Source organism: Spermophilus citellus (assembly GCF_964194105.1).
Source record: "Spermophilus citellus genome assembly, chromosome: 3".
In the NCBI taxonomy this organism is placed as follows: domain Eukaryota; kingdom Metazoa; phylum Chordata; class Mammalia; order Rodentia; family Sciuridae; genus Spermophilus; species Spermophilus citellus.
The window spans coordinates 209,482,258-209,495,193 of record NC_138184.1 but is presented as its reverse complement, the minus strand read 5'-3'; the positions used below and the strand labels follow the sequence as shown (position 1 = coordinate 209,495,193).

General features: G+C 33.3%; 1 protein-coding gene across 2 annotated transcripts in view; it reads right to left on the bottom strand.

Annotated features, from left to right (window-relative positions):
• Window positions 1–12,936, bottom strand: part of MKLN1 (muskelin 1) — a 162,728-nt gene that overhangs the window by 115,604 nt on the left and 34,188 nt on the right. For both annotated transcript variants that reach the window (XM_081283892.1, XM_081283893.1), the window contains exons 2-4: window positions 12,777–12,846; window positions 3,729–3,871; window positions 2,328–2,416 (exon numbers count right to left, since the gene is read on the bottom strand). In XM_081283892.1, the coding sequence (XP_081140018.1) occupies window positions 2,328–2,416; window positions 3,729–3,871; window positions 12,777–12,846 (302 nt within the window). The remainder of the gene's footprint in view (window positions 1–2,327; window positions 2,417–3,728; window positions 3,872–12,776; window positions 12,847–12,936) is intronic.

Below are 12,936 nucleotides of genomic sequence, written 5' to 3'. Positions count from 1 at the left end.
ACTTTGAAAGAGTTTATCTATTCTACTGTAGAATCAATGACCAAGCACACAGTACTTAGCATAATAACTGGTACATACTAAGAGTTCAATAAACATTAGCTTTTATCATTATTAGCCATTATTATTATATGAATTTTATTCCTAATAATATACTTTTAAAATATCACCCTTATATATATTCTCATAATAGGCCACACTTACCCAAGCAAACCTCGAGGATAAACACCCCCACCGCGACTCAGTACCCATCCTAGACTTCCAAACAGTTGAGATCCAAAATGTATACTGCATACAGTCAGAGCTAAACCCTCTCTCTGAAGCCCCCACAACTATTTAAACTGAAAATGACTCCTTCAAAGAAATCCATTTGATTCTATCTACACAAAACCAAGACTGACTCCAGAATCCTTCCAATCTCCTTCTTCCTAATTTCCTCATACAGTTGTTATCTTGGGTATGAAAGAGGATGTAAACTCTTCTAGTCATTTGTAACAGATACCCTCATTTCATTACATTTTAGATTTTCTCTTCTCTAATTTAATCTCATGAGGGTTTCCCTTCCAAAACTTCAATTAGAACATTTGGTATATAGAAGAAACCTCACTACAACACATTTTTAAAAGGTTTTTATAAATTAAGGCTTTGCTGGAAATTGAACAGAAATTATACTTTACACTACAAGCACTTTTTTTAAAAAAAATTTACGTTTTAGTTCTAGTTGGACACAATGTCTTTATTTTTATGTGGTGCTGAGGATCGAACTCAGTGCCTCATGTGTGCTTGACAAACATTCTGCAACTGAGCCACAACCCCAGCCCTCCACTATAAGCACTTTTTATTAGGATTTCAGATATTTCTTTGGCCTCAACAAAACAAACAGGCCTACTCTTGATAGAGCATTAAATGATGATTATAAAGAACACCGTTTGTTCCAAAAGAGAAATTTTCTCCCAAATCAAAATGTGAGATTCTGGCTTTTTATTATTCTTTGTGGGATCTGCCGCAGTCTGGCTGGGCACAGAATCACGAGCCACTCAAACAGGAACAAAACTTTATTTTTGAAAATGCCGCCAATACCCTGTACACGTCCGGGAAGAAGCCGGTCCACCCACGCGGTGGTGTTCTACAGAACCGGGAACTCAAGTTCCTCCCCCGGAATTCCCTCCTACTGTACTTCCCCAACCAATGGGAACTCTCCAGGAGTCCTGTAGCAGGCCCAGCAGCAGGAGTCCAATATCCATATGAATGCAAATCTTAACATAATCATATCATCTCAATGGCTAGCTGGCATCACCTTACAACCGAAAGTGCCATGCATCACATTACTCGGCTGTGGCTCTTAGCAGGATCAAATTCACTTTAATCCCAGTTGAATATAATATTTTCAAAGGTATGCAATAAATATGGAAATTACCCAGTGGCTCAGGAGGCTGAGACAGAAGAATCTCAAGTTCAAAGCCAGCCTCAGCAACTTAACTAGACTCTAAGCAACTCAGTGAAATCCTATACAAATTAAATAAATACAAAATAGGGATGGGGATGTAGCTCAGTGGCCGAGTGCCCCTGAGTTCAGTCCCCAGTACCCCACATAAAATAAGTAAATAAAGATGGAAATGTTTAAAAGACCCAAGTCCTCAACTTTCCTATATTCTAAATAATAAATCCTAAAAAAAAATAACCTAAAAAATATCATTTTGAGGATACATTACAAATACTTTCTAAATACATATAAGGCTTGAGGTAGTATTTTTCCAAATAGTAGTCTGTAACACATTAGTGAGCCATGAAATTGATTTAATGGGTTTGGCCAGCATTTCACTAGAAACAAAACAACCCCCCCCCCCACACACACACACACAGAAAATAACTATAATACACTGCCTTAAGAGATTCATCCATATTTGGTTTTAGATAGCTATAGAATAACTCATAAACCTTCCACGAGATGACTAAAGCAATCAAATCACTATACCTCATAAAATTTTCTAAAGAAACTTTCAAATGAGAAAAATAATGGAAAAAGTTCAACCTAAAATAACTATCACTTTAATAACAGACTTACAAAGCAAGGATCAGCAAACTTTTCCTGTAAAAAGCCAAATAGTAAATTTTTGGATTTTGTTAGCTATGTGATCTTTTTCAACTACTCACATTTGGAGCACAAAAACAGGCAAAGACAATATATGTAAACCAACCAGTGTAGAAATGTCCCCATAAAATTTTATTGAAAAAATAGGGAGCCTAAAGGATTTGATCTATGAGTGGCAATCTATGGACGAATGGCATAAAAAAAAAAAGTTTTATTCCAAAATGCTAAATAACCTTACCTATTTTAATGAAGCGACACGGAAACATCTGTTCATCAATTTTATGCTTCAAGGTGAATGTTTCTTTGTTATAATCATTCTTTAAGCCACTATGGAGGAAAAAAAAGGTTATCAAATCTGATTTCATAATTTAGTAAACACATGAAAACTCAGATTAATGCCAAACTCAGATTTTAAGTTTAAACCTATGTTCATAATAAATGACCAACACAATAGTAAGTAGTTGAACGTGGGAATATAGGTTAAAACTTGTACATTCAAATCAACTTCAATAAAATTGTATTCTCTAAATTATATATGAAAGCGGTTATACAAGAAATTATATAAGAAAACAGTTCAGTATTAAAGGATATGGCTACAGTGCATGGAAATGTGTGACAGAACCTAAGGTCCTTAATGAATAACTGAATGTAACATAAATTTACAAGCAGGAGAGAAATTTGGAAAAATTAAAGTCAAATTGTCTCAGATCTGACAACTTAGCCTGAATATTAGAATATATCAAAGAATCAAATTTCTTAATTCTGAGATGTTAATACTCCTTTTATAGTCCAAAAAAATTTCAGAGACAATCCTATTCTGTTGGTTTTTAACAACATCTTTAATCTTAGTAAAAATCAATCCATATTACCTTTCTACTTAAGCAACAAGGATTGATACAAGTACTTACAGAAAAATCACTTACCTTCAGACTGCCTTATATCCTGAAATACTTTCATGACTCAAATAAAATGCAGCATCAAAGTAACATTTACTTCTATGTACTATGTTAATGAACATACCATATCACAAATATATTCTAAATATATTCATGGGTTTGTTTGTCCCTTCCATTGACTACCTGATTTTTTATTATCTGGCAGATAATTTAACACTCCAGGTGGTCTGTTTTAAAACTCCAATTTACTGAGGTCTTTCCAGTAGTAGGCACTGCACTAGGAGTAGCCACATACTTTTTCATTTACAAAAACCTCCTTTTTTAGTTTCTAATTTCCAGTGAAGTCTTAGAATACCATTTCTGGATTAGCACAATGAATATTTTGAATAGGGTCTCTATTTTTATAGCAAAGACGACAGCAAAGGTTTTTTTTTTTTTCTTTCACCCTTCCTTTCCAATCCCTCTCTCTATAGCAATTAAAAGTTTAATATTTCTGAAGTCAGTAACAGTTCAAAAAATATAACTGAAAAAGAAATTAAATTATTCTTTTGATTCTTGTCATTAATAACAACATTAATAGTACTGGTGGCTAAAAAAAAAAAAAAAAAAAAAAAAGCTAACTCAAGCCACAGTATTAAAATAAGAAACAGGAGTAAAATAGGATAAATAATCTTTACTCCCTTAAGGGGTTGACTGCTGTTTGTTTAGAAGACAACCCTTTCTTCCCCATAACTGTAACTCACCTGGACAATAGCTCTGTCATATTTTCTTCATTCATGCCACCAAAGACTTTAAATTTCTTCAAATTACAGACATGAGTTTTCTCATATTTTCCAAATGTGATATTCTGAACTATAGCAGGTCTTTCAAGTTTCAGAATCAAGTACTAAAAAAAGAAACAATCAAATCATATTCTCCTCTGTTTAAAACAAATAGACAACTTGAAAAAATTTTTTTAATGTTTTGACTTGACAGAAGAATGAATAAGGCTCATCTTATAGTGGTAAGTTTTTTTTTTATTTAAGCTAAAGAATAGTATACAACAGCTTTATAAAGGCTCCCATAACATCACCACTTTTCATTCTAGTAAAGCCCAGAAACTACATTATCCTGCATGCTGTAAATGGAGGAGGAAAATAGAACCAGTGAGAAAACTTCTAATCAAGGGATAGTATGGAATAAAAGCTATCAGAAGACTCTGAATAACCAAACAACACAAGATTAGATCACAAAAATCACAATTACATATTCCCATGGATCATACTTTAATAGATAAATCAATGTTCAAAATCTGTGGTAAAATTTTAAATCTTGGGGCTGGGGTTGTGGCTCAGTGGTAGAGCACTCTCCTAGCATATGTGGGGCACTGGGTTCAATCCTCAGCACGATATAAAAATACAAATTAAAGGTATTATGTCCAACTACAACTAAAACAAAAATATTTTTTAAAAAATTAAACCTACTCAGACCTATTATAGATATGTCCAATATAGCTCAAGGTTTCCTACCACACACTCAATAAAATGAGATGTTAATTGTGAAAAACATTATGAAGACTGTTCTCAATTATAAAAATTAAGGAGAAAATTATCACTGATGGAATACATTTGCAAAAAGCTATTTAGAAAAACAATTCATATGTTTTGTTGGAGAGAGTCCACGTTTTATGATAACAATAGATAATATAGGTAGATAATGGTGGTAAGAATGAAGTTGGTGTTCCTACCTCTCACTATACACAAAAATTAATTTGGATCAAAACTGATCCAAAATCAATCCTTTTGGATCAAAGATATGAACAGAAGAATGAAAATTTAAAAATTTTACAAAAACTCAGGGATATAAATCTTCAATGACTTTTTTTTTGGGGGGGACATACTGGGGATTGAACTCAGAGGCACTCAACCACTGAGCTACATACTCAACCCTATTTTGTATTTTATTTAGAGACTGGGTCTCACTGAATTGCTTAGCACCTCGCTGTTGCTAAAGACAGAGTCACTGTAGATGATCAGATAAAATTAAGAATTAGATGAAGAACTAGTTACAGAGCTGTTAGAAATAAAACTTATTCTATGGCTTTGAACTTAAGATCCTCCTGCCTCGGCCTCCCGAGCTGCCTTTGCCACCATGCCCAGCTTCAATGACTTCTTGGATTCGACAATGGTTTCTTAAATATTGACATCAAAAGTACAAACAGAAGTGTAAAATTTGATTTCATTAAAATTCAAACTTTTGTAACAAAGGAACTATCAAAAAAATGAAAAGATAACCTAGTCTACTAAACAGAATACAGAAATAACTCTTAAACCTTGTCATGAGCAAGCTATACCATTAACAAAGACCAAAAACATTTGTGTCTTTCCACAATGTCAGAATCTATTGAACAATAAATTCAAAAGCTACACCACTTTCATCATTCACTATTCTTGGTGTACTTGTGGATCACCTGATAGTCATAGGTTGGGCAATCACAAGTTCTTTTATCAATGTTAATATCTTTAACACACAAGTCATGTATCATATTTTAAATATGATATAAATAGGTTATAGAAAAGCTAAGAAAGGGTTTAAGATGGCCACAGGGGTCTAGGAAGCTGAACTGAGAGCAAAGGCAGCGTCACTGGAGATGATCAGATAAAATTAAGAACTAGATGAAGAACTTGTTTGGGGTGCAGAGCTGTTAGAAATAAAACTTATTCTATGTCAGTGTCAGTCAAATGTCATTTTCAGAGTGTCAGCTTTAAGTGTCAGGTTGGAGTGGGCCATGCATCATAGTTACAGTCATGAGAAACGAGGCTGAGCTAAAGCATGGGGACAGAAGATCACCAGTTCATCACTGTGGTGATTCTTCTGTGCAAATGACCAGGTAACAGGTCAGTGTACTGTTTTGTCCAATCTTGGGGCAGGTATTCCTCCTTTTATGGATCTCAGGTGAGGGGACTGCTTCATTTGGTGATCTACTACGTGTGAAAAGCTCATGGGCCTGTTTTATTCTGAGATGAAGCTGATATGCACAATGCATCCATGTGCTTCTGATTTAATTTAAAAAGTTCATAGACAGTCATTTTTATTATCAATTAATTTATTTACTGGTTTGTGCCTTATGGTTGTGCTAGGCAAATAGTAGTTATTTAATTGTACAAATAAAGTGTAGAATCATTCTGCCTCAGCACTTAAAAAACTCAAAATGTAGTAACTCATGGCAAACTACTGCTCTGAGTTAGGCACAGCATGAAAACTGTTGTGCTAGTCATTATGGATTAACACAGAGCAGGGTACAGACTTCCCTCCGTACAACTCAATAAGAAGATAGACAACCCCATTTAAAAATGGGCAAAGGACGTGAATAGCTTTTTCTCCAAAAAAGATAAACAAATAGTCCAAAGACACGGATGGATGTAAAATGGTATATACACTGTATAATAGTTTGGCAATTCCTCAAGAAGTTAAAGAATTAATATATGAACAACTCTAGGTACATACTCAAAGGAAGTGAAGAAGTATTTGAACAAATCTGTATGTGAATGCTCAGAGCAATAGTATTCATAATAGCCCAAAGGTGGAAACAACCCAAATGTATATGATGGCTCCTGGTGTTTTCTGATTCACAGCAGCTTAACTCCAATTTCTGCTTCCATCTTCACATAGATTTCTTCCTGTGTTTCATTTCTTCTACTTTTCAGTGTCTAAATAAAGACACTCATCATTGGATTTAGGACCTACCCTAATCAAGGATGATCCTGACTGAAGATCCTTACCTTAATTACATCTGTTAAACCATTATTCCAAATAAGGTCACATTCAAGGTTCCACATAGCTCTCCCCCGACCCCCACCCCCGGGAGTGTATGCAACCATTTTATTTAGCCAGGCAAAAAAGAAACGAAGGCTTATGAAAATATCAGTGTTGTTAGAGCCTATAAGCGAGGCAAAAAACCTTAAGTATTGAGAATGAAGAGGTAGGCAGTCACCAGATCATAAAGTCTGTGCTACTAGGTGAAGTTAAAATTATAAATGCAGAGTGATCTACACATCAAAGGAAACAATTAGAAATATGAAGAGAGAACCCACAGAATGGGAGATAATCTTTGCTAGCTACTCTTCGATAGAGGATTAATATTCAGAATACATAAAGAGCTCAAAAATCTTTACACTAAATAATCAAATGGCTAAATGAATTAAATAGACAATTCTCAAAAGAAGAAATATGAATGGCCAATAAATACATGAAAAAATGTTCCACATCATTAGCAATTAGGGAAATGCAAATCAAAACTATATTGAGGAGCTACTATAAGGGATCTTCCTAGCAGAGTGGAGATAAAGGTCATGTGCACTGGACAATTTGTTGCCATGGGAGAGCAATACATAGTTCGTAATGCCAAACCTAAATCACCCTGGCTTCCGTACAGAGAGAAGATCCTCATGTAATTCCCACAGATACCTCAATAGTCTTTAAAAAGTGACTAAAAAGGTACTAAGAAAATGACTATGAAAGTCACAAAATGACAGAAAATATGCAGTATATAACTAAAAAAAGGACCTATATCCAGAATAAATGCAAACAACTCCTACAACTCAATAATCAAAAATTAAACAAACCTTTTTTAAATGGGTAAAGAATTCACAAAAAAAGTTTAAAAAAAAAAACAGCTAATAAGCAAATGGAAAAGTGCTTAATACCATTAGTTACTAGGAACTGTAACTTAAAAACCACTTCACATTAACAATAATCACTAAAATTGAGTGTGAATGGTCAGGTAATTTTGCATAAAATTAATATACTCCTTCCTTTTGATGCAGTAATTCTATTTACAGATATTTACCCCAAATACAGAAAATATGTATTATTTTTAAAACCTCATAAAACAATATTTATTTGAACCTTATTTATAATCACCAAAAACTGAAACACAAATGTCCAAAAAAAGAAAATGAATGAATAAACAAACTGGGTATCTGCATATAATAGAATAGTATTCTGCAATGTAAAGAAATGGAATATTAATGTACATGACAATATGAATAAACATAAAACACACATTGAGCATAAAAAGTCATATAATAGAAGTTTACTTTCTGTCTCTCTCTCTCTCTCTTTCTCTCTCTGTCTGACTCCATTTAAATTAAATTTTGGAATTGGCAAAAACAACCTACGGCAAAAGAAATTTGAACAGTGGCTGCCTCTGGGTAGAGGGTAGAATAGTTAGGGATTCTTTGCTAAAGAGGCAGAAAGGATCTTTCTGAAGTCATGGAAATGTTTAATATCATCACAGGAGTGTGAATTATACAGTGGTAAACATTTTCAAAGTGGATATCACACATACTGAAGGCTCACACATTTTACTGTATAAATTATATCAATGAAAACTGTATTAAACAATTTAAACAATGATCCTTTTGCAAACTTGGACAAAATGCACTTATTAAAAAAAATTTCTATAGCTCAGTTCTATAACATTCTTGTCATGGTTCATCAAACAGAAGGAATAATCTGAGGGTACTGCAAAAGCAAAAGCATACACCAGCCCCTCACACACAATTGTATTAAACAATCACTGAGGTTTCTTTGACCTGCTTAGTAGATTATAAAAAAGCAGGCCAACTTCAATTGCCTCTCTGGCCCCATAAAGAATATTACTTAATTTTATAATTCTACTTACACCTTTAGAAGGAGCATACAATCACAGTGGAAGAGTTAATGATTTAATCTTTCTTTAAGCAAGTTATCAAGACATCTGTAACTGCCTATACATCTTAATCAACCCTTAGAGTATTCACCAAAAAAACATATTTTCTATGGCAGTATCAATAATTTCTATAAAATATATCTGATGAGGGAAAAGGATAAAATTACTATCCTAAAGTATTTATGGGGTTTTTATTCATGCAACATTATTCTCTACCAGCAAAGATAATCCAGGACTAACATGAAATCTGTCTTTAGTGGGAAGATTGCTCAAAATTAATATTTTGCTATTATATTTTTCATTTCTAGAAGTTTTACTTGTTTCTTTTTCAATATGCTAGATCACATTTTATAGTTTCCAATTCCTTGAAGATATCTTCTCTTTCTTTTTAAAATTGAAGTAGTTTTTTAATTCTAGCATCTTTTTGTATTTTTAATTCTAGTATCTATTTTTTTTTTTAAGTTTTCGGCTAGTTCTTCAAGTGTCTCATTCCTGGATATATTAGGTTAACTTTGAGTGTGTACCCTTCACTTTTCTTCTATAATAATCTGTAGAGACTTCCTGAGGTTTAAGCAAGAAGGTAGCCACCTCCCAAGAGAATTTGTATTTGCTTCTGCTGAGAATCTTAAGAGCACTATTCATCCACAATCATACCATAAGATTTCATGGATAGCGAAGTCCTGAGACTTTGAGCACCAAATGTGAACAAAGAAAAACATATAGCTATAACCCCTCAGGGATGGTCTCTCTTTCGTTTTCTCCTTTTATTAAATACCAGTGCAACTCTCCCAGAGGTGGGGACTTCCACTGTTTTATCCTTATCCTGAAAATGAATCACTTTGAGGTCCTAGTTTTCACAAACTTTATGTATATATGTGTATATGTTTTTTTTTTCAATCCAACACTTCTAGTAGTTTTCAGAGCAAGATTCAGAAGTACTATAGCTCATAACCACTTATCATGCAAGATTCCTTACTACCTATAGAAACCAAAATTATATCCATTTTATCCAACCTGGATATTTTTCATAATAGGAAAAATAAGAATTATTTCCTTATGTTTTTCTGGTAAGAATGCTATCATTTGATATTGGCCACATGGAACCCCAGCTACACTGGGTTCTTAAATTACAATTAAGAAAATGGATTCCATATATTTCCAAAATAAACCCGTCTTAATTACAAAAGCTTTAGACTACTTCTCTAGGACTTACGCATTAGATATTAACTGATTCAGTATTTTCTTGCTTCATCAAAAGAAAAGATAATATTTAATTCACTGTTGAATTTCCAATGCTTAGTTAGCACCTCATGGATACTTACTAAAGTTTTAAATGAATAAACAAAAAACAAGTAAAAAAAAAAATCAAATTCTACTGTCCTTAAAATATAGTTCAAAGAGGAATTTCATAGTAAGGAGTTACCACAGTTTCAATTAAAACAGAAAAAAATTTTAAATAAAAATAATTCATTAATAAGCAAAGCTAAACAAGAGAAAAACACATGAAAACTTGGATATTCAAATTCAAATTAAAAAGTAAATCAAGAAAAACATGATTAAAAATGCAAAGACATTAACATATACAAACAGGCTTGAACAGGAAAAAGCAAAAAAAAAAAAATTTAAACTACATTGAGTCATAATGTAAGATCCACTAGACTGAAAAAATCTAAATCAGTCATAGAAGTGAAGAGGAGAACGTAATGCAACAGCAACTTTCATATACTCCTAGTCAGAGTATAAGTTATACAGCAACTTTGCAAATGGCTTTGCTTTAGCCAATGAAGTTGGATATATACATACCTACTGTATTAGTCAGCATTTTGTTGCTGTGACCAAAATATCTGAAGTAAACAAGGGAGGAAAGATTTATTTTGGCTCCTGGTTTCAGTCCATGGTCAGATGACTCCATTGCTCTGGTCCAGGGGGAACAGCTTGATGGAAAAACACTGCTCACTTCATGGCAGCCAGGAAGCAGCAGGGGTTTGGAGGAGGCAAGGAGGAAGGGGCGAAGGACAAAATGTAACCCCCAAGGACATGTCCCAAGTGCATAACCAACCATGTCCCATCTATCTAAAGTTTCCATCACCTCCCAGTAGTCCATTCAAACTATTAATTCATCAGATAGATTAATCTACTGATGAGATTATAGCTCTCCTGATCTCATTACTTCCTAAAAGACCTACCTCTGAATGCAGCTGCACTGGACATCCAGTCTTCAACACATGAGGCTTTTGGCGATACTCCCAATCTAAACCATAACACCTACCCTATGATTCAGTAATTCTACTCCAAGATATTTACTTTAAAGAAAACTCCAATAGCAAAATATTATTAAAAATCCAATGCCTCTCAACAGCATATTTATATACTGGAATACTATATAGAAGAGAAAATGAACAAACTACCATTATACACAACAACTTAATGTGTTGGCTTAACATCATATTAATAAGCAAAAGAAAATCAAGCTACTGGGGATGGGGTTGTGGCTCAATGGTAGAGTGTTTGCCTAGCAAGTATGACGCACTGTACTGGACTTGATCTTCAGCACCACATTAAAAAAATAAATAAATAAAAAATAAAGATAATGTGTCCATCTACAACTAAAAAAAAATTTTAAAAAAATAAAAAAGAAAATCAAGCTACAAAAGACTTATAAATGACTCAATCAATTTATATTTATATAAAAATCAAAGCCAGAAAAACTAAATCAAAGGGTATTTATAATACACATATATAATACTCTAAGAAAACGCTTAACAAAATACGCAGTAGTTACTGAGGACTGATTTAAGAGAGGGCTCACATACAGACTTCAAAGGCTATGGTCATCTTCCATTTCTAAAAATGGTTGATGAATTATCAAGTAGCCTTATGATTCTTTACCCTGAACATACAAATTTTGAATGTATAGTCTTTGGACATATATAATAAACATGTAAATACCAAGTGATCCAAACAAGTGTACAAACAGAAAAAGGAAAATAAGCATAGAGATTAGGTTTCCATGAATTTCATTAGAATAGAAAAATAAAGGTCAGGGGTTGTAGCTCAGTGGTAGAGCACCTGCCGCGCACATGTGAGACCCTGGGTTCAATCCCCAGCCCCACATAAAAATAAACAAATAAAAACGATATAGTGTCCATCTACAACTAAAAAATTTTTAAAAAGAAAAAGAAAGTTTTATTTATGTGTCTATTCTACCTATTACAACATTAATTTCCTTAAGGATATATATATATATATATATATATATATATATATATATATATATATGGATTTAATTATAAGCATGCTGAGTACATAATAAGCATTAATGCTTTTATAAATTCAGATACCATCATGACAGGTATGGCGGTGCATGCCTGTAATCCCAGCAGCTCAGGAAGGAGAGGCAGGAGGATCTTGAATTCAAAGGTCAGCCTCAGCAAAAGCCAGGCACTAAGCAACTGGTAAGACCCTGTCTCTAAATAAAATACAAAATAGAGCTGGGGATGTAGCTCCAGGGTCTGAGTGCCCCTGAGTTCAATCCCCAGTAGCCCCCCAATTAATTAATTAATTCAGACACCACTTATCAGGTAAAAGGAATTAGTCTAATTCCATCCTAATGCCACCTAAGTACATTATTTCAGTAAAATAACAAACTATATTAAGTTCATTTTTCCTCAAAGGCAAAGCTCAATTAACTAACATTTCCTTAAATATTTACAGAATGACCTGAGCACAATGAAACAGAGGTCAAGGTCACAACCTCTGCTCAGAATGGAACAGTAACGGCACCCTAACCAGTTCTTGGTTAACAATTTCCTTGGTTTTAACAATTTGGTTTTGCATCATTAGTAATATAGAAAATTATAAATTAGAATTTAAATCTTCGACTAGATAGAACAAAACATATATTTCATCAAATCCCAAACTATACTTATCTATAAAATCAAAATTCTTTCAAAATTCAAACAAAAGAAATAAAAGTTTATATCCAATCCAAAGACAGAATAAACTATTAATGGATTCCAGATAACTGATGTATCAATTGAATAAGTTCCTATCTGAATTCTGACTCTTAAATAGTATTAAGGGTTACATGTATTATTACCTGAGGAGGATAGTTGCTCTCTGAAGACCATCTTGAAGACTGGTCATTTGGTTTATCCACTAAAATATTCCTGAAATTAAAAAAAGAAAATTATAGCACTTAATTAAAATAATATGTGAACATGAAAGAACACAAAGAAAAATAATCTTGGGACTGGGGT